The sequence below is a fragment of the Delphinapterus leucas genome, chromosome 15 (genome assembly GCF_059928025.1).
Source record: "Delphinapterus leucas isolate spDelLeu-1000000601 "Yukka" chromosome 15, BTC_Dleu_Yukka2, whole genome shotgun sequence".
Classification (NCBI taxonomy): domain Eukaryota; kingdom Metazoa; phylum Chordata; class Mammalia; order Artiodactyla; family Monodontidae; genus Delphinapterus; species Delphinapterus leucas.
The window spans coordinates 65,696,966-65,718,091 of NC_143143.1; the positions used below are offsets into that span (position 1 = coordinate 65,696,966).

A 21,126-nucleotide genomic window follows, 5' to 3' on the forward strand; every position below is an offset into this window, starting at 1 on the left:
CCCTGACTGATACAACCACCCAGCACAGGGCTAGGCTCCAAAATAGAAGCCATTAATTAATAAAGAATTACTGTCATTAATTAAATGCATAATATATGTATTGAGCTGGGCCTTTGTGCCTGGCTTTGTGCTAGGTTCCAGGAAAACAGTGGAGAACAAGACAGGCAGGTTTCCTCCCTCAAGGTGCGTTTACAGCCTGATTGAGATATCGTAGTAGGCCTGCACTGTCAGAGGACACTGGGTGGTTATAGCTAGAGGGACCGATGTGGTGACTACTGCTGTGAGACTGGTTCTCTCTAGGCTGGGTTTCTGAAGCTCTCCTCTACAGCTGAGTATGGTTGGAAGCTGGGACCAGGTGATAACGGGCCAGCTGTGACACTGTCACTCGGAAAGAGATCGACTGACCCGGACCACGATTGAGCCTCTGTCTGTGGCTACTGGGCAGCCATGAACTTGACCCCAGCCTCAGAAACCATGACTGATTGAGACCGAAAAACCATGGCTGGTGGATGTGTTTCTGGAGCGGGATATAAAATGCATCGTTTGATGAAAGTTATTATCCACTGTTCAGAAGCTAAAACCAGTAACTGAAAGTAGCAAAAGGCAGTATTTGATGGGGCGGAACCTGCAGACGCGGGCCGTTCCTCCCGCGACCGAGAGATCCGCCCGGCCCCTTTTCCCATTGTTCCAGTCCGGCGCCCGAGAGGGAGAACTTCCGGTGCGCTTCCGCGGTGCCTGAGCCTGAGGCAAGACCGAAGTCGGTGAGCGCGGCCGCCTGTCCTCTTTTAACTCCTCTGCTTTCTTTGTCTGTGTGGTCCGGCCACCCCTCTTCCCAGCTCGGGATCGCGGAGGGCCGTGCACTAGGGCACCTAGCGGGGACTGGGACATCCCCGTCTGTGGGCCGGTGGTGGGACCCACCTGTCTCTACAGGCCTTGCTCCCTGAGAAACCGTCACCAGATACACCGTCGCCAGGACTTCCTGGGGCACCCGCGGTAATTTGCTTTTTTTCGTAACTTTAGAACTTGCGGGCCGGAGGCCGTGGCTCCGCCTGACGTGGCTCTGAGCTACTCTCTGTAACTTCGGCTAAGGTCTTTTCTCCGAACCGAGGCTTTGTTTCTTATCTACAAAATGGGTATCATGCTTTTATTAAACAAATGTTTCCCATGTGTCTAATATGTGCTAGAGATACAAAAGACCCACGTGTCCTGGAGATGACAGCCCTCTATTAACATTTGCAAAATTGCAGCTGTGATAAGTGACATGAAAAGATATAAGGCGCCGTGAGAGCGAATTACAGGAGAACTGACTTAGACCCGGTCAAAGAAGCTTTACTGAGGAGATGAATACTGAGCAGGATCAGAAAAATGATTTGAGAAAGAGGGGAGGGAAGAGTTTTCTATCAGGGAAGCCTCCTGTTTGAGGGTCTGAAAGAGGTCAGTTTGGCTGCAACAGAGAGCGTGTGGGGGAAAGCATGGTATGACACAAGCTGGAGGAGTTGCCAGGGACCAGACCATGCAGGCCTACCTTGTAGGTCATGGTAGGAATTTAGTTTGCCAAGAGCCACGTGAGAAGCCTCTCAGAGGATATTAAGTATGGGTGGTGACATGCGTAGATTAGTGCTTTGAGAAGGTCACTCCAGCTATTGGATGGAGAAGGGATTGAAGAGGCGATCACTCTCTGGGTGAGGGATATGGTAGCTTAGATTAAGGAGGTGGTAGAGAGAAGTGGGTGGATGCGACTTTCTGCCTCCCAAGGCATCTTCTTCGTGCCAGGCCATGTGCCAGCTGCTGAAGATATAGTGAGGAGAATTACAGTCTGGTGGAAATAGAAGGAAAGGAATGGCATTATCAAGGAGGGGCATACAGATGCCACCAGGGAAGATGGCTAATTGATGAGCAGTTATTCTAAATGCGATAGCTGTTCATCTAGCAAATATTTATTAAGTACCTTCTGAATTCAAGATTAGGAAAATGATATAAATTATTCAGAGCAGTGGCTTTCAGACTTTTTTGATTGTGACCTACAGTAACAAATACATTTTATGTTGTGACCAAGAGTCCATTCAAACACACAAAGCTTCAGAAAACAGTACTTAGCTTTAATATTTATGATGTACTCTGATTTTTAAAAATTCTGTCCTTTTATTTTAAAAAATTAATGCTGGCTGAGATTCCCTAAAATGATCTCTTGACCCATTAACAGGTTGTGACTTGCAGTTTGGAAAAATAATGCTGATTTAGAGTGAGAGTCATTTGTGGTGGGTATTGGGTTAAGACAATAAAATATGTCCTTAACATTTTTGGAAAGGGGTTGCTCTTCCTTTCCTCATGGTTTTATTTTGCTTTGTTTGTTTAAATAAAATGAGTAAAAAGGATTAAACAGGCAGCTGGTCCTTCTGTTTGTGAAGTTTTGGGGCCTTGTTTGTATGTCTGGCTAGATTGGAAGTGCCTAGAGGGCAGTAACTGTCTTACTCTGCGAATGTTTCTGCTGGTGCCTGGCAAAGATCCTGGCACAGTGCAGGCATTCCAGGGTTATTTGTTGAATTGAATAGGTAGGTGTCTTGGGACTAGAGGGTTAGATAATTGTCCTGTTTAAATTAGTTCATGTTGGAACCATTCTTTTTTTTATTATTTATTTATTTATTTATTTGGCTGTGCCAGGTCTTTTTTTTAATAACAACACCTTTTATTAATTAATTAATTAATTAATTTTTTTTTTGCTGTGTTGGGTCTTGGTTTCTGTGCAAGGGCTTTCTCTAGTTGTGGCGAGAGGGGGCCACTCTTCATCGCGGTACGCGGGCCTCTCATTATCATGGCCTCTCTTGTTACAGAGCACAAGCTCCAGACACGCAGGCTCAGTAGTTGTGGCTCACAGGCCTAGTTGCTCCGCGGCATGTGGGATCCTCCCAGACCAGGGCCCGAACCCGTGTCCCCTGCATTAACAGGCAGATTCTCAACCACTGTGCCACCAGGGAAGCCCTGGAACCATTCTTATAAATACAGAGGCAGTGTGTGTCTGCTTACAGAAGTTTTATCAGTGTGTCCTCATGGGTAGTTCAGAGGTAGACAAAATAAATGTTCTATGGTCTTTCTCTTCGGATCCAAGGCCAGCTGTGCTTCCTGGATCCCTTCTGGGTGAGCAGTCCAGAGCTGCTACTGACTGTGAACCCTTTGGGAAGTCGTTTCACTCCCTGGACTTCAGGTTTTTTATAAGTAAGAGAAGAAGGGTGTGGTTGTGGTTGAAAAGCTCTTTCACTGCCCAAACCTTTTGTGAATTTTAGATACTGAGCACCCACTTTCCACCTTTGGTCCATTTCTGGGCCTTCCCTGAGGCTTATAGGAAACTGAGTGGGTGCTTCTCAACTCTTCTGGGGACTCTCCAGCAATAGGTTTTAGACAGAGTTAGAGTTTAAGACAGTTTAGGCAGAGTTATAGTTAGAATGGACCAGCCAAGCTTTCTGTGCCTTCATCCTCTGTTATGAGAAGGAGATCTGAGAGTAGATCCTGAGTGAACAGTGGAAAGACCACTGGCCTGGAGGACAGGGTACCCAGGTTCTAACTGGGTCCTCTGTGACCTTGAACATGTCACTTTTCTTTAACTGATGTCTTTCCAGCTGTGAAGTGAGTGTTCTTGCTCATTAAACCAAAACACAAAACCCCTCTTCTCTTTGAGTCTTATTTTCTTCATCTGTAAAACAATGCGGGGTTGTGGTGAAAATTAAGGGAGATAATTACGTCAGGGGTCTAGTTCAATATCTAGCACATAGAGAATGCTCAGCAAATGAAGCATCCTTCCCCAGGTTCTGATTAACTCTGATATATTTCTTTTTCAGCTGTTCTGGAAAACTAGAAAAGTTTTCTTTTTGGTCACTCACCACTGGTCCCATGGCTGCCATGCAGATGGATCCTGAGCTTGCCAAGCACCTCTTCTTTGAAGGGGCCACTGTGGTCATCCTGAATATGCCCAAGGGGACAGAGTTTGGCATTGACTACAACTCCTGGGAGGTGGGGCCCAAGTTCCGGGGTGTGAAGATGATCCCTCCAGGCATCCACTTCCTCCACTACAGCTCTGTGGACAAGGCCAATCCCAGGGAGGTGGGCCCCCGTATGGGCTTCTTCCTTAGCCTACAGCAGCGGGGGCTGGAGGTCCTGCGCTGGGATGCAGTCCAGGAAGAGGTAGACCTGTCCCCAGCCCCAGAGGCTGTGGTGGAGGCCATGAGGGCCAACCTCCAGGAGCTGGACCAGTTCCTGGGACCTTACCCATATGCCACACTCAAGAAGTGGATCTCACTAACCAACTTCATCAGCGAGGCCACAGTGGAGAAGCTCCAGCCCGAGAGTCGGCAGATCTGTGCCTTCTCAGAGGTGCTGCCTGTGCTCTCCATGAAGTACACCAAGGACCGGGTGGAGCAGAATCTACCCCGCTGCGGCACTGAGTGCAAAAGCTACCAGGAAGGCCTGGCCCGGCTGCCCGAGATGAAGCCCAGACCCGGCACAGAGATCCGCTTCTCCGAGCTGCCCACACAGATGTTCCCGGCAGGTGCCACGCCAGCCGAGATAACCAAGCACAGCATGGACCTGAGCTATGCTCTGGAGACCGTGCTCAGCAAGCAGTTCCCCCAAAGTCCCCAGGACGTGCTAGGTGAGGAGGAACAAGGCTTTGAGAGTGGGCCAGGGGAGGTGTATATAGTAGGAGGGCTTGAGAACAAGGAGTACATCTTGGGTTATCTAGTCCAGCGGTTCCTAAACCTGGCTAGGAGGCGGTCTTGCCCAGAATGCTTGTTAAAGATACAGATCCCCAGGTCTTACCCCTGGAGGCTGATTCAAGAGATCTGGATTGGGGCCCCAGCAATTTATCTCTCTGTCTACCTAACAGACAAGCACTGTGGGTGAACCTGATGCAGACAGTCCTGGGTTTGTGTACTGGTGGCGTGGCCCAGCCTCCCTGCCACCGCGTCGTACAGATTGAGGTCCACAGAGGGAAAGGATTTGGCTGCTAAGTGGTGTAGTCGAAGTGAGACCAAAGCCTAGGGCTCCTGGTTCCCAGGCCCAGCCATGTTCCTGGGGGCCTCCCACCTCCCCCCTCAGTTTGCTCCTGACTCTCTCAAGGCTTCATCCAGAACAGTGATTTTCTTTTTCTATTTTTTTTAAAGGTCCAATTCTTTTTCTTTAAATTTTTAAAATTTTATTTAAAAAAAAATTTTGGCTGCATCAGGTCTTAGTTGTGGCACGTGGAATCTTTCATTGTGGTGTGTGGGCTTCTCTCTAGCTGTGGCACGCAGGCTGCAGACTGTGTGGGCTCAGTAGTTGTGGTGCACGGGCTCTCCTCTAGTTGTGGGGCACGGCCTCCAGAGCACGTGGGCTAAGTAGTTGTGGCGCATGGGCTCAGTTGCCCCATGGCATGTGGGATCTTAGTTCCCCAACCAGGGATCGAACCCACGTGCCCTGCATTGGAAGGTGGATTCTTAACCACTGGACCACCAGGGAAGTCCCAGTGATTTTCTTTTAATTGTCATAGTTTTTATTGTTGTTTTCCCCCCTTATTACAAAAAAATAACATATATTCATCCTAGAAGAAAAACAAAACTAAAATTCCAAATCCCACCACCTAGAAATAACCATTGTTTTGCACTTTGTTGTACTTATTTTCCATCTTTTAGGTATATATTTATATGTATTTCTCAGTTTAATATATTTTTGTGTTTCCTTTTAGTCTTTTTTTATTCAATTATGTGTTTTTGTATATATAATATTTTTACAAAAACAAGACTACAGTATATTATTCTGTAATTTGCTTTAATATAAACATTTTTCCATGTCACTGAAATGGTCACTTCTCTTTAGTGGCTACTTATGTTCCATAGTAATTGAACCAACCCCTGTTGATGGATCTTTAAGATGTCCCTATTTTCCCTATTATAAGTGGCGTCTAATGAATGTCCTTGCGTGCCCTTCTGCCTACATTTCGGGGTGAAATTGTTGGATCAGAGTGTGCATGTTGCCAGGAGAAGGTCATGCATCCTTGCCAGCTGGTGAGGCTGTTGCCCATCACCTTTGACATGGCATTTGATATGGCAGTTTAGCAAAGGTCTCTTCCAACTGGATAGTTGAAAAATGACATCTTGTTTCAATTTATATTTCTTCTATTACTAGTGACAGCAAACATTTGTCACATCTTTAATAGTTGTTAATATTTTTTCTTGTATAAGTTGTCCAATATTTACATCTTTTTCTATTGGAAGATCAGTGAGAATTTTGAATATAGGGCCTTTTACATAATAGGCTTAGCTGATAAAAAGGGACATTTTATGGGGTGTATCTATTTTCATTTAATAAGTAACACTTGAAATTCTGGCTTAAAAATAAACAGAAAAAAAAATGAACAGAAATCCTGTTTTCTACCTCTTAAACATTTCAGTTCTTCAAAGTAATCTTGTGAAAAGGTCTGTTTCAGGGATTACTGTATCTTCATGACAGTCCTTTGAAATTATTTCTGATCTCATAATTTAATTTTAGACTGAGCCAGAAATGTATGAATTTAGACAAATGCCCTAAATTCAGAGAATAAGCTCGTATTTTCACAAACTAACGAGGTAAAGCCAACTGAAGAAGCAAATCATTAACCTCTAGAAAAGGTTAAATTTTCTAACCTATAGAAAGTTTAACTATATTTTGAAAATATTGATCAAATGTTCAAAATATCTAGACTAGGTAGCTATCCACACAAATCAAACTTGGTTCCACAAGCCTAGGAACAGAGAACTAGTTCTTCCAGGTCTCCAGAGGTGACAGATCAGACACCATGCATTTAAAGAGGTATTTAGTGTTGAGTACATCTGTTCTTTTTGTGGCCCACACGTAGATATACCACAGAAGCCCTCCTTAAATTTGAAGCCAGAGAGAGCGTCTCTGATCAGCAACAGTTTATCTTGGCAACTAGAGACCCAGCTGCTTGCCCAAGGACAATGGCTTCGGGATTACCAAGTCTCTGTTTGAGACAGGGGTCTGGTGGGAATGTGGGAATAATAACTAAGATTTCTTGAGTGATACTTTGTGCCAGGCATTATGCTAAATGCTTTATATATACTATATTGATTCATTTAATCTTCACTACAACCCTCAAATAAGGAAATTGAAGCATAAACAGATTAAGTAACGTGCCCAAAGTCACACAGCTGCTAAGTGGCGGAGCTGAGATTTGAACCTATGCATTTTGGCTCCAGAGCCCATGCTCTTAACCACAGGCTGCTCATAGAGATCAAATCACAGAGCCCTGTGATTAAACAAAGAAAAATAATTTGGCTGGCAGGCTAACCCTGGAACAAGTACTCCTGAATTTTCTTGTTCAGGGAGGCTCTAGGACTGTTCCCACCCAATAGAAATCTGTTTTAGGGCTTCCCTGGTGGCGTAGTGGTTAAGAATCTGCCTGCCAATGCAGGGGACATGGGTTCAAGCCCTGGTCCGGGAAAATCCCACATGCCACGGAGCAACTAAGCCCGTGAGCCACAACTACTGAAGCCACACTACTGAAGCCCATGCGCCTAGAGCTGGTGCTCTGCAACAGGAGAAGCCACCACAATGAGAAGCCCACGCACCGCAACTAGAGAAAAGCCCATGCACAGCAACGAAGACCCAATGCAGCCCAAAATAAATAAATTTTAAAAAGAAATCTGTTTTATCTTTCCATTGTTCGGTTGCTAAGCATTAGATGTGTGACCTTGGGCAATTTGCTTGACCTCATCTATGAAATGAGGCAAATACCACCTTCCCTGATCACCTTGTGGAGTTGGGCTGAGGATTATGTGGTGTAATGCAGCATTTCCCTGACCCTGAAGCAGACCGTGTGCATCAGAAGCACCCGGGAAGCTTGTTAGAGCTACAGATACTGAGGCCCCATCATCTGTCCTCAACCAGGATCTCTGGTGGTGAGGCTTGGGCAGCCTTATTTTTAACAAGTTCTCTTAGTATTTCAGATGGGCAGCCAGTTTGGGGATCCACTTGGCATAATATCCATGGACACATTTTGTAAACTTGTTAAATGCTAGGCAAATACTATGTGTGCCTCTTCTCTTGCACTCAGATATCACAGAAATCCAAAACCAGTTTGGTTTCTCATGGCTTGAGTTTATAGCAGTTCAGCAAACTTTTATTGAGCAGCTGCTAGGTGCAAAACCCTGTGCCGGGCTCTGGAAGAGTGACAAGGATAGAAAGGCACTTATTGCTGAGGCCCAGTGGAACTGGCGGCTTAGTAGTGTCAGCCAGTACTCCTGTCCCTCAGGATCATTTCTCCTCTCTGCACCTTTCAGGTGAACTCCAGTTTGCCTTTGTATGCTTCCTGCTGGGGAACGTGTACGAGGCATTCGAGCACTGGAAGCAGCTCCTGAACCTTCTGTGCCGGTCAGAAGAGGCCATGGTGAAGCACCACACCCTTTACGTCAACCTCATCTCCATCCTGTACCACCAGCTTGGCGAGATCCCCGTCGACTTCTTTGTGGACATTGTCTCCCAGGACAACTTCCTCACCAGCACCTTACAGGTGAGCAGGCTTTTGGCTGACACCCAAGTGGGTCAGAATTAAGGCCAGGGTGTGTGAAAGTACCCTTGGAGGCTTACCTTTTTTTTTTTTGCTGTTCTTTCCTGAGCCAAGTTGTCTTCATTTCAGTTTCCTAATAGTAGGCTGTTCCCTGGTTCTCTCTCTCCTACTTGATTATAAGCTCCTTAATTCCAGAGACCCTCTCTCCTTCTCTCCGCCTCGCCCCCCAAGGTGCCTAGCACTGGGGTACTTGGAATTTGAGTCAGCCCCACCCCTTGAGCAACTCGGCTCAAAACAGTTTTTATTTCTGCCTCCCTGTAGCTGTAAGTTGCTGCAAACCAGTAGGACAGAGTTTTGAAGCTAGTTATTCCCAGGGAAACATCTGCAGCTCCTTAGATCTCATTTAGGCATTAAAGTAACTTTGATTTCCTGTTCAAATAAAATGTGCCAGTTTCTTCAGAGATTCTCTGACAGAAAAAGTGAAATTTGCTTTTAACTCAGCAATTAAATTTTCATTATGAGTGATAATTAGGGAAGAAGCTTCAAACAACTTACAATCTCCATCCTGTGCTATTTCCTCCCTTTGCAAACAGATTAGCTTCCTTTATGTTCTTGGGACAGCCTCTGTCACTCACATTGTGTAACTTTCTCAAGTATAGAAGAGGCAGAAGCTGCAGGCTGTCAGTTTCCATACTTTCTGTTTCATGACTTTTTTTTCACTGTGTGTGAGACCCCCACAGGCCTGCTCCTTAAAAGGTGGCTATTCACTAACCTCCCACTCCCACCCATGGTAAGGGAAGGAATGAACAGTCATTAAATGCCTGTTGGCATTTAATAGGCACCATGCTTATCTCTTTATGTGGGTTCCCTCATTTAATCTCTCTGGAGCACGTGAGACAGGGAGGATTTTTCCCATTTTACAAATGAGAACACTGAGACTCAAAAAGATTAAATCATTAATATAAGGTCACACAGCTGGTAGGTGGCAGAGTCAGGATTTGTACCCAGGCCTGAGTCTTGGTTTAAGGCCTATGCTTATGCCCCTACATACCGAATACAGTGTAGATCCCCCCCCACCGAAAAGAGTCTTGATTGACATTAGTGGACATACCTATCAGGGGCCTGTTTCTCAGAGATACAGAATACTTTTCTAAAACCAGCATTCTGTTGGAAGAGCCCCTGTGATCAGGCAGCTGACATAAACCTCTGAAGTTGAAGGACTTGTGTGGATCATGGGGATGAGTCAGTCAGGCTGATGGTTTGAGCCTGGTGTATTCCACTTCATGAGAGTTATAAAACTGCCCTTTTATTGGTTCTTGATATCACAGAGAAATTAAATCCCTTTAGCCTTCCTCTACAGGGGAAATCGCCCCAGTTACTGGGTCATGGGTTGCAGAGCAGTAGGAGGCAGCAGCCTGCTAACTGGCCTCTGGCAGCGGGAATACGTGCTGCCCTTGTGATGTGCCCTAGCGCTGTCGAGCAAACATAGGAGGGCCGCAGTGTGTCGTTGGCTGTCCAACCGTTGTCAGCATGACCAGCAGCTGAGCTCTCATTGCTGAGGCTTTGTTGCCAGCAATGATTTACAAAGCAGAAAGGGCCCAGCTGGATTGCTCGATGTCCAGGTAGGGTGTGCAAAGCTGATGATTAGAAGAATTTTGTCTTTGGACTTTTCACCAAGAAAATTTGATGTCATTATTTGGAAACATCCAGGACATGTGCCTTAAAAAAAATATATCAACACCTGTTTTTTGTTTTTTAAAGCACATTCTCTGCATTCAAAGACCTTATTCTTTTTTTTTTTTTTTTAAATTAATTTATTTATTTTTGCTGTGTTGGGTCTTCGTTTCTGTGCGAGGGCTTTCTCTAGTTGTGGCAAGTGGGGGCCACTCTTCATCGCGGTGCGCTGGCCTCTCACTATTGCGGCCTCTCTTGTTGGGGAGCACAGGCTCCAGATGCGCAGGCTTAGTACTTGTGGCTCACGGGCTTAGTTGCTCCGCAGCATGTGGGATCCTCCCAGACCAGGGCTCGGACCCGTGTCCCCTGCATTAGCAGGCAGATTCTCAACCACTGCGCCACCAGGGAAGCCCCCTCAACACCTGTTTTTTAAGCATCCTTTCTTTATATACAACGTTCTTCTCAGAGTGTTGAGGAATATGTATATGAGTTAGCCTGTTTCTTAGAGGTACAGAGCACTTTTCTAAAACCAGCATACTGTTGGAAGAGTCCATGTGATCAGGCAGCTGACATAAAACTCTGAAAGTTGAAGGACTTGTGCAGAAGCATCTCTTCATTGATTTAGCAGGCGTTTGCTGTGCACCTGTTGTATACAAGGCCCTGTTCTAGGATGGGAAATGTAGCTCTGGGCAAGACAGACAGAGTCCCTGACTTGGAGTTTAGATTTTGGTGGGAAAGTAAACAAATGAATTAACCAGATAACTCCAGGTAGCCCTAAGTGTTTTAGAAGGCAGTACCATTTTCCTAACCCGGGCCTTTTGGTCTCATCTAGACTGCATCAGAGTTTATCAACTTCCATGTTTACCCCCATCAGTCCAACTGTCTCCCACACTGCCGCCAAAATGCACCTCTGATTCTATTTCTCTGTGGTCCTCGTTGCCTAAAAAGTTAAAAGCCCAAACCTAGGTGATAATACCCATTCTGATCGGGCTTCTAATCTGTTCTCCAGCTTTTCCTTCCTTTCCCTATTTTCCACCATCAACTCCAGCAGCAGTGGTCTCCTTGCAAGTTGCCAGACATGCCATGCTGTTCCATGCCTTTCTCTTTTTTTTTTAATTGTAAAAAATATGTAACATGAGATTTACCCTCTTAATTTTTTAAGTGTACAGTACAGTACTGTTAACTATAAGCAGAGAGGATCTCTAGAACTTTTTCATCTGGCACGACTGAAACTTTATACCCATGTTTCATGTCTTCTTAACTGAACCTGATTTTCCCTCCGCCTGTACTTGTTGATCCTACAGGATGCCCTCTAGGCATCCCTCTCTGTGGTGCCGTCCCTGATATCTCCCTCCTTTCCATACTATTAGCCTACTTTGTACGTGTCACTATTATATTGCACAGGCTGTGCTTGTGAAATGTATATATTGTCTGCCTGACTTCCCCACTGAGCCATGGGCTTTTACCAGAAGCCTATTTTTTGTTCATCTGGTTATATTCAACACCTACTTGAGGCCTAGCACTGATCTCACTTTGTGTTATTGGGTGTTTTTAGTGCATAATTCCTGTGGCAGTGTGAGCAGATGACCCTGCTATGACAGGTGTAAACAGTGAAGTCTGGTCAAAGGGCATTAGGAGCGCCAGAGAGGGGTTGGTTGGTTCATTCAGGCTGGAGTTGAGATTTGAGGAGACAGAGAGTCAGGAATGGCGTTTTTGTGAAGGGGGGCATTTGATCATGAGCTTGAAGGATGATACAGATTTCAATGGGCAAAATGCGGAAAGGGTATTTCAAAACTTTTCTCTTTTTTGATGGCAAGTTTCACTGATGCCATCTTGGCAGTGAGATCCTGTCACCCTACACACAGGCACTCACTCCGGGTGTTTGTGAGTGAATGAATCAGCCCATAAAAGCCTTCCTTAGCCAGCCACCTGCTCTCCCCGCAGGTCATCAAGTAAGTAGAACTGGCTTTCTTACTTCAGAGTTTAAATGGCTGCTACACATGGAGAGGGACTGGTGTTTGTGTGTGAGCACTTAAAGACAGCCACATTAGCTTGTGTAAAATCAGCGACATAATGCCCTCTGCCAGTAGAGGCCCCTTTGAGTAGATGCCACTGATTTTTACAAATCCCATGGATTAGCTTGAATAAAAATTATTTGTTTTATAAAAATAGATACAGTTTTTTCTTTTATTTGAGGCAACTTGAGTCATCATAATTTGTTTAAAACCAATGAAAGGATAATCTGAATTTAATAGTATGTTATAAAGTGAATTATGTACAAAATAAGAATTCTTATTACTGATTGCATAGCATTTAGGCATATAGTCATGTAACCTGGTTTTTTTTAATACTTTTAGTCGCAATAGGCCACTAAATAGGCTCTCCAGCTTCATTTAGCCACGCAATAGGCTCTCCAGCTTCATTTCTTGCCAGTATTCGAAATACTAGTGTCCACCTTTAAGTCTCGAGGGAAAACACTAGCTCTGACAATGATGTCTGTAGTACCGGCATACCTTGGAGATATTGTGGGTTCGGTGCTGGGCTACCACAATAAAGTGAATATCACCAAAAGTGAGTCACATGAATTTTTTGGTTTCCCAGTGCATATAAAAGTCATGTTTACTCTATACATAGTCTATTAAGTGTGCAGTAGCATTATGTCTTAAAAGAAAATCCTTAGTGAAGCACTTTATTGCTAAAAAATGCTAACCGTCATCTGCGCCCTCAGTGAGTCGTAATCTTTTTTTTTTAACATCTTTATTGGAGTATCATTTCCTTACAATGGTGTGTTAGTTTCTGCTTTATAACAAAGTGAATCAGCTATACATATATGTATATCCCCATATCTCCTCCCTCTTGCATCTCCCTCCCACCCTCCCTATCCCACCCCTTTAGGTGGTCACAAAGCACCAAGCTGATCTCCCTGTGCTATGTGGCTGCTTCCCACTAGCTGTCTGTTTTACATTTGGTAGTGTATATATGTCCATGCCACTTTCTCACTTCGTCCCAGCTTACCCTTCCCCCTCCCCGTGTCCTCAAGTCCATTCTCTATGTCTGCATCTTTATTCCTTTCCTGCCCCAAGGTTCTTCAGAACCATTTTTTTTTTTTTTAGATTCCATATATATGTGTTAGCATACGGTATTTGCTTTTCTCTTTCTGACTTACTTCACTCTGTATGACAGACTCTAGGTCCATCCACCTCACTACAAATAACTCAATTTCGTTCCTTTTTATGGCTGAGTAATATTCCATTGTGTATATGTGCCACATCTTCTTTATCCATTCATCTGTGGATGGACACTTAGGTTGCTTGCATGTCCTAGCTATTGTAAATAGAGCTGCAATGAACATTGTGGTACATGACTCTTTTTGATTTATGGTTTTCTCAGGGTATATACCCAGTAGTGGGATTTAGTTTTTTAAGGAACCTCCATACTGTTCTCCATAGTGGCTGTATCAATTTACATCCCCACCAACAGTGCAAGAGGGTTCCCTTTTCTCCACACCCTCTCCAGCATTTATTGTTTGTAGATTTTTTGATGATGGCCATTCTCACTGGTGTGAGGTGATACCTCATTGTAGTTTTGATTTGCATTTCTCTAATGATTAGTGATGTTGAGCATCCTTTCATGTGTTTGTTGGCAATCTGTATATCTTCTTTGGAGAAATGTCTATTTAGGTCTTCTGCCCGTTTTTGGATTGGGTTGTTTGTTTTTTTGATATTGAGCTGCATGAGCTGCTTGTAAATTTTGGAGATTAATCCTTTGTCAGTTGCTTCATTTGCGAATATTTTCTCCCATTCTGAGGGTTGTCTTTTCGTCTTGTTTATGGTTTCCTTTGCTGTGCAAAAGCTCTTAAGTTTCATTAGGTCCCATTTGTTTATTTTTGTTTTTATTTCCATTTCTCTACAAGGTGGGTCAAAAAGGATTTTGCTGTTATTTATGTCATAGAGGGTTCTGCCTATGTTTTCCTCTAAGAGTTAGATAGTGTCTGGTTTTACATTTAGGTCTTTAATCCAGTTTGAGTTTATTTTTGTGTATGGTGTTAGGGAGTGTTCTAATTTCATTCTTTTTTTTTTTTTTTTTTTTTTTTTAGAAATGGCTTTTATTTATTTACTTATTTCTGGCTGTGTTGGGTCTTCGTTTCTGTGCGAGGGCTTTCTCTAGTTGTGGCAAGCGGGGGCCACTCTTCATCGCGGTGTGCAGACCTCTCACTACTGCGGCCTCTCTTGTTGCGGAGCACAGGCTCCAGACGTGCAGGCTCAGTAGTTGTGGCTCATGGGCTTAGTTGCTCCGCAGCATGTGGGATCTTCCCGGACCAGGGCTCGAACCTGTGTCCCCTGCATTGGCAGGCAGACTCTCAACCACTGCGCCACCAGGGAAGCCCTCTAATTTCATTCTTTTACATGTAGCTGTCCAGTTTTCCCAGCACCACTTATTGAAGAGGCTGTCTTTTCTCCATTATATATTCTTGCCTCCTTCATCAAAAATAAGGTGACCATAGGTGCGTGGGTTTATCTCTGGGCTTTCTATCCTGTTCCATTGATCTGTATTTCTGCTTTTGTGCCAGTACCATACTGTCTTGATTACTGTAGCTTTGTAGTATCCTCTGAAGTCCGGGAGCCTGGTTCCTCCACCTCTGTTTTTCTTTCTCAAGATTGCTTTGGCTGTTTGGGGTCTTTTGTGTTTCCATACAAATTGTGAAATTTTTTGTTCTAGTTCTGTGAAAAATGCCATTGGTAGTTTGATAGGGATTGCATTGAGTCTTTGGGTAGTATAGTCGTTTTCACAATGTTTATTCTTCCAATCCAAGAACATGGTCTATCTCTCCATCTGTTTGTATCATCTTTAATTTCTTTCATCAATGTCTTATAGTTTTCTGCATACAGGTCTTTTGTCTCCTTAGGTAGGTTTATTCCTAGGTATAGTCGTAATGTTTTTGGTTTGAAATATTTTGAGAATTACCAGAATATGACACAGACACAAAGTGAGCAAATGCTGTTGGGAAAATGGTGCTGATAGACTTGCTCAATGCAGGGTTGCCACAGACCTTCATTTTGTAAAAAATGCAATACCTGAGAAGTGCAATAAAACAGCATATGCCTGTGTTTTTGTCATAACACCAGCTCTGATAAATTTCACCTGCCTACTCCTGCACCTCCTGCCATTAACTATCACTTCTGCACACTTACTGTGCATTATTTCATTTAGCCCTTACAACAATGCTAGAAGTTAAGTATATAATCCCATTTTGCAGATGAGAAGACAGGAACAGGGAGGTCACATAATTTTGCCTGAGTTTGTCAGAGCTAGTGGATGGCAAGGCTGAACTTTGATTCTAAAGCCCACTGTGGTGGGCTCCCATATATGATTAGAGCCCCAGATGAAACATCCCAAATTCTTTAAACTGACCTCAGAAAACATGATTCTGCTGCTTTTCGCCTTCTTGGTAATTGTTGTGAAGTGATAGTCTTGCTTTTAACACCACTTACTTCTTCTGCAAGTGGAAATAAAATGTACTACCTCTGGCTAGTTTCATTCTAAGTTGAATAATCATGTGGGAATTGAAAAAATTAGGAAATTTCATCTTTTTGGTCTAGCCACAAAATAGGATAAGCAGTGACTCAGCTATCTACCGTGGTATTTTGAATTTCTCAAGGTGACCTGACTGAACTCAATTTATTTAACTGGGGTTTAAAAGAAAGCTTTCACATTTCTGACTAAAGTACAATTTTACAATATATAGACTTAATGGTAAAAGTATTAATACCTTTTTTTTTTAATTTGAAGAAAAATACCCAATGGGTGTGCTTTTAGTTCTAAAGTACAGATGTTTGTGAAATGTTATTATCCTTTTTCAAAAGTATTTTTAAAATATCCAGGATTAATATTCCCATATTAAGATGATTCATTTCTCAGTGATTTTAAAAAGTTTACTTGTTTCACTTAAGTAAATAAAATAACCAGATCATTACTAAATTTATATAAGAAGGCATACAATTAATCTAAAAACAAGAGAATCAAAGTAAATTGTTGTTTGGAAACCAGATACTGTCTAAACATCTCTTCTGAATTGTGAATTTTTTAAATAACAAGTTTGTAAACTATAGGGACAAAAATAGATGAATGGATGCCAGGGCCTAGGGTCAAGGGGAGGATTTGATCTGTAAGGGGCAGTGTGAGGGAATATTTTTGGAGTGATGGAACGGTTCAGTATCCTGATTGTGATGGTATATGGGCCTTTAAACTCATAGACTGGATACCAAAAGAAAAAGCTATAAACAGATACCTATCTTGATTACATCATATAGTGGTTGCATGGGTGTATACATTTATCAAAACGAATTGAACACTTAAAATGGATGAATTCAATTGTATGTAAATTATGCCTCAATAAAGTTGGTTTTTTAAAACGGACAACCTAGGCTGTGACCTGGGTCCTGGAGGCCTGCAGAAGGGACAGTTCCAGAAGCACCTGGTCTCCAAGCCCCTTGGTTCCCCATAGGACACGGCTGAAAATATCAAGGATGTATTACGTCTGTGTCAAGACAGAAAGAAGGTTTTGGTAGGGAAGAAGGATTTCGATTTGCCTACTGGGACTGGATCTTGCTTGACATTTATCACTTGCTCAGCATTTATCACCATCCTTATCTGTACAATGGGAATAGTAATTTCCTATCCTACCTCCCAGTTTGTAGTAAAGATTAGACTGACGAGTTCTTTAAAAAGGACATAGCGCTTTTCAAATTAGAAGCCTTATTTTTCAGACTGAAGCCTTCAGTTATACTTGCCTCTAGTTGATGTTACCCCCATGGCGATGTTGGAGAGGTGGGTGGGAAGGATGAATGACGAGTGTGCCCCCAGCCTGTTCCAGTCCCTCACTGCTGGCCATCCCTACATCTCATTCATATCCATTCAGTGAGCATCCTGTGAGCCCCAACTCTATGCCAGGCCCTGGGCGATCTGCTGTGTGGGTCACATTGATAATTAGGAAGTGACCCCTACTCTGAAGGGGCACAGATCACTGTGATGCAAGCAGAGTGTGAGAAATGCCATAAGGGATGCTCAGGCGCAGTACTGGGGGAACAGAAGTTGGAGCGGTTCCTTTCAGCTTGGGCTTTTATAAGAGAACTGTCACAAGGAGATGGCTTGTGAGCCGGTGGCATTCAGGGGCCTGGTAAATAAGCCACGTCCTCCCCAGGACGAGTCCCTTATTCTGTCCAGCACCATCATGTAATTATCAAGCAATCATTTGGTACAGGCACTGTGCAAAAGGGACCCAGAAATAGATTTTCATAGAACGTATGATCTTCTTCGTTCTTTTGTTCATTAAACATCCAATGGGTCCTTTTTATATGGCAGACTCTGTGCCAGGGGAGTGGGATGCAGGTAGGAAAAGGAGTCTCTGCTTTGGGGTTGCTCCTTGTCTCTTGGGAGAGCTCAATGGTAAATGGACGGTTACTGACTGAGAGTGAGGCTATGTCCCAAGTAACCCTGGGCACCGGGGGAGCACAGAGGAGCACCTGTTCCGTCTTTGGTCTGGGAAGACATCCCAGAGGAGGTGGCATCTGAACTGAGCTTGGGTCACTAGTAGAAATTAGTAGGTGAAGGAGGAGAAAGCAGCGGTGGAGAAAGGTGTTATAAGCAGAGGGAAAAGCCTGTGTGAGTAGAGGCACAGAAGAGGCAGTGGAGCATGTTTGGGCAGCTGCTCAATGTGGCAGGAGAGGAAGGGCTGTGTAGAGAGTAGTACAATTTACCATGTAAGGAGGGAGAACAGGAAGAGGCTTTTGCTAATTCAGCCAGCAGGCCCCCGCCCCCAGGACCTCTGGGGGCAGACCCATGGGTGCACAGGGCCTCCAGCACTAATGCTGTTTGAAACAAGGCTTCTCTGCTTCCCATACCAGGCCCCTCCCCAGGGTTCAGCCAGCCTCACGTTCAGTGTTCCAGAGCAAGCTCCGTTAGCTGCCTATGGACAGGCCACCGGCTTCCCCACTGCCCTCTCACCAGTGAGCTCACACAGCCCCTCTAATTAGTTATTGATCTGGTATTTTGTTGTAGCTGTGCTTCCTGCTCCTGTATTTAGTCGATTCCCAAGTAATGAAACCAAATTCTGTAACCCCCCACCTTCTGCTTCTGAACTCCCCTCCCCGTCACTTCAGTCCCTGCTACCACCCCAACAAAGTGTCTCCAAACAAACACCACTGACCATGAGCCTCACTCCTGCTAACAGAAAGGCAGTGGAGAGGCGGTTAGGAGGGGCGTTGTCCCTGGAAGCAGCTGCAGAGTACGCCTGTTACCTTTGTCAGGTCAAGGCCCCTGGAGCCCAAATTCCTTCCATGGCGGCCTGCGGGCCAGCTGTGACACGAAGGTGATGTGGATCAGATTGCTGCTTTCACCCTCATGCTGCTGTGTCTGGGGTGGTCTTGCAGGGAGCCAACGGGTAGTCTGGGAAAAACTGCTCCTTCCTTTCTGGTAATTTTCACCCAGCCATTTAACTCCCCTCAGCCTCCATTTCCATAAAATAGGCATCCTAGTGTGTCTTCCCAGGGCCTTGTGAGGATCCATTGGACTACTCTATGAAACTTCTTTGAGAACAATAAAATAGTGTGAGAAGGAGTAATGGGTTTGCTGTCATTCTTAGAGAAGCAGTTGAGATCCGGGACAATCTGGAATGGAGTTTCAGAGGTAGGGAAAATTACTCTGTTTGCCCCTGCCCATGTTTATATTAGATGAAACTGAATTTAAAAGAACATCAAAACAAGGGATTAATATCCAGAATATATAAAGAACGTCGATGACTCAACAACACAAATAAAAAAACCTGATCAAAAAAGGGCAAAAAGGGCTTCCCTGGTGGCGCAGTGGTTGAGAGTCCCCCTGCCGATGCACGGGTTCATGCCCCGGTCCGGAAAGATCCCACATGCCACGGAGCGGCTGGGCCCGTGAGCCATGGCTGCTGAGCCTGCGCGTCCGGAGGCTGTGCTCCGCAACGGGAGAGGCCACAACAGTGAGAGGCCCGCATACTGCAAAAAAAAAAAAAAAAAAAAAAGGCAAAGGACTTGAATAGACTTTTCTCCAAGGAAGATATCCACATGGCCAGTAAATACATGAAAAGATATTCAGCATCACTAATCCTTAGGGAAATGCAAATCAAAACCACAATGAGACACCACACCCATTTGGGTAGCTATTGTAAACAAACAAACAAAAACAAAATAACAGATACTGAAGAGATTGTAGAGAAATTGGAACCCTCATTCATCGCTGATGGGAATGTAAAATGACACAGCCACTGTGGAAAACAGTATGGTGGTTCCTCAAAACATTAAACAGAATTACCTTATGATCCAGAAACTCCGCTTCTGGGTGTATACCCCAAAGAATTGAAAGCAATGACTCTGTAAGAGATATTTTTATATCCGTGTTCATAGCAGCATTATTTATAATAGCCAAAAGGTAGAAACAACCCAAATGGCCATTGACAGATGAGTGGGGAAAAAAATGTGGTATCTACATACAGTGGCGTATCATTCAGCCTTAGAAAGGAAGGAAATTCTGGCACTTCCTACATGAGTGAACCTTGAGGACATTATGTTAAGTGAAATAAGTCAGGCACAAAAGGACAAATATTTTATGATTCCACTTATATGAGGTACCTAGAGTAGTCAGATTCATAGAAAGTAGAATGGTGGTTACCAGGGGCTGGAAGCGGGGAATGGGGAGTTAATGGGTGTCGTTTCAGTTGGGCAAGATGAAGAAGTTCTGGAGATGGTTGGTGGTGATGGTTGTGTAATAATGTAAATATACTTAATGCCACTGGACTATACTCTTAACATGGTAAATATTATGTGTATTTAGTACAGTCTTTTAAATTATAATTTTTTTAATGTTTAAAATGGTAGATTTTGTGTTATGTATATATTACCACAATTTAAAAAAAACAAAGCTTTTAAGGGGAATAGAAACCTCAGATTGGCAGCCTGGGGCCCATTTAGATTAGAGCAGCAGTTCACCCTCCCTGGGTTAGGGCCTGGGATTTTATGGGATCCAGGGGCTTATAAGCACCCCCATGCCTTTCTTAGTACCAGCTGGTGTAGCTACTGCCTCTTTTTCTAAGTTACTGTCCAGGTGCCCAGTAGATCTCCCCGGAGAGCAGGGCCAGGGTGATGGCCCCGCTGGCCTTACTCTCAGTGGGGCATCTCTGCCCAAGATAGTAGTTTTCCATTCTGGTCCTGCCCGAGCTTCTCAGCTGGGCTTGGACCTTCTTTCTTGGTTTGGGGGGAGCACAGTAGGTGTCCTGAGCCTGTGCCAGCAGCGGCTGATCCACCCACCCTGGAGAGCTGAACACCACGAGGAAATTTCCACAGCTTTCTCAGCCCCTCTGTGTTCTCAGGAGTGACTTATCCTCTGTTCTCTGTAGGTTTTCTTTTCATCCGCCTGCAGCGTTGCCGTGGATGCCACCCTGAGGCAGAAAGCTGAAAAGTTCCAAGCTCACCTAACCAAGAAGTTTCAGTGGGACTTTGAGGCGGAGCCTGAGGACTGCGCCCCGGTGGTGGTGGTTCTTCCAGAGGGCGTGGGGACTGGCTAACTGGAAAAGCTCTCAGCCAGAGGAGGCCCCTTCCCCACGGCTGCGGTCCTGGCTCCTCCATTCACCTGTCCTACTGGGACTTACTGGGGCAGCAGCCCTGCCAGGTTCTACAAAGATGGAGCCAGAATTCCCTCCTTCACCAATAAATAAGTTCCTTCAGTGCCAGAGAGGCTGTACCCCATCTAGAAGGCACGTTTGTGGGTTCCCCGTCAGCCTGGCCTCGGTGCTATAACCTAACTGAATTCCAGATGAGCTCTTGGGAGAGACCTGCCTCAGCAGCAGCTTGCTTCCTTCCAGAAGAGAAGAAGTTGAGCCCAAAGCCCAGGAGAAC

The 21,126-nt window shown here is 44.5% G+C and overlaps 1 protein-coding gene across 2 annotated transcripts; it reads left to right on the forward strand.

The window, feature by feature from the left end:
• The first annotated feature begins 193 nt into the window (after positions 1–193).
• On the forward strand, positions 194–20,960 carry AAR2 (AAR2 splicing factor). 2 transcript variants are annotated; one of them, XM_089896831.1, is made up of 4 exons: positions 194–761; positions 3,834–4,642; positions 8,307–8,536; positions 20,628–20,960. In XM_089896831.1, the coding sequence occupies exons 2-4, from the start codon at positions 3,886–3,888 to the stop codon at positions 20,793–20,795; spliced, it is 1,155 nt and encodes a 384-aa protein (XP_089752957.1). In that variant the 5' UTR covers positions 194–761; positions 3,834–3,885; the 3' UTR covers positions 20,796–20,960. The 2 variants fall into 2 exon arrangements, with proteins under 2 accessions (XP_089752957.1, XP_022448213.1); XM_022592505.2 differs by lacking the exon at positions 194–761 and adding an exon at positions 768–993.
• Positions 20,961–21,126: the final 166 nt, after the last annotated feature.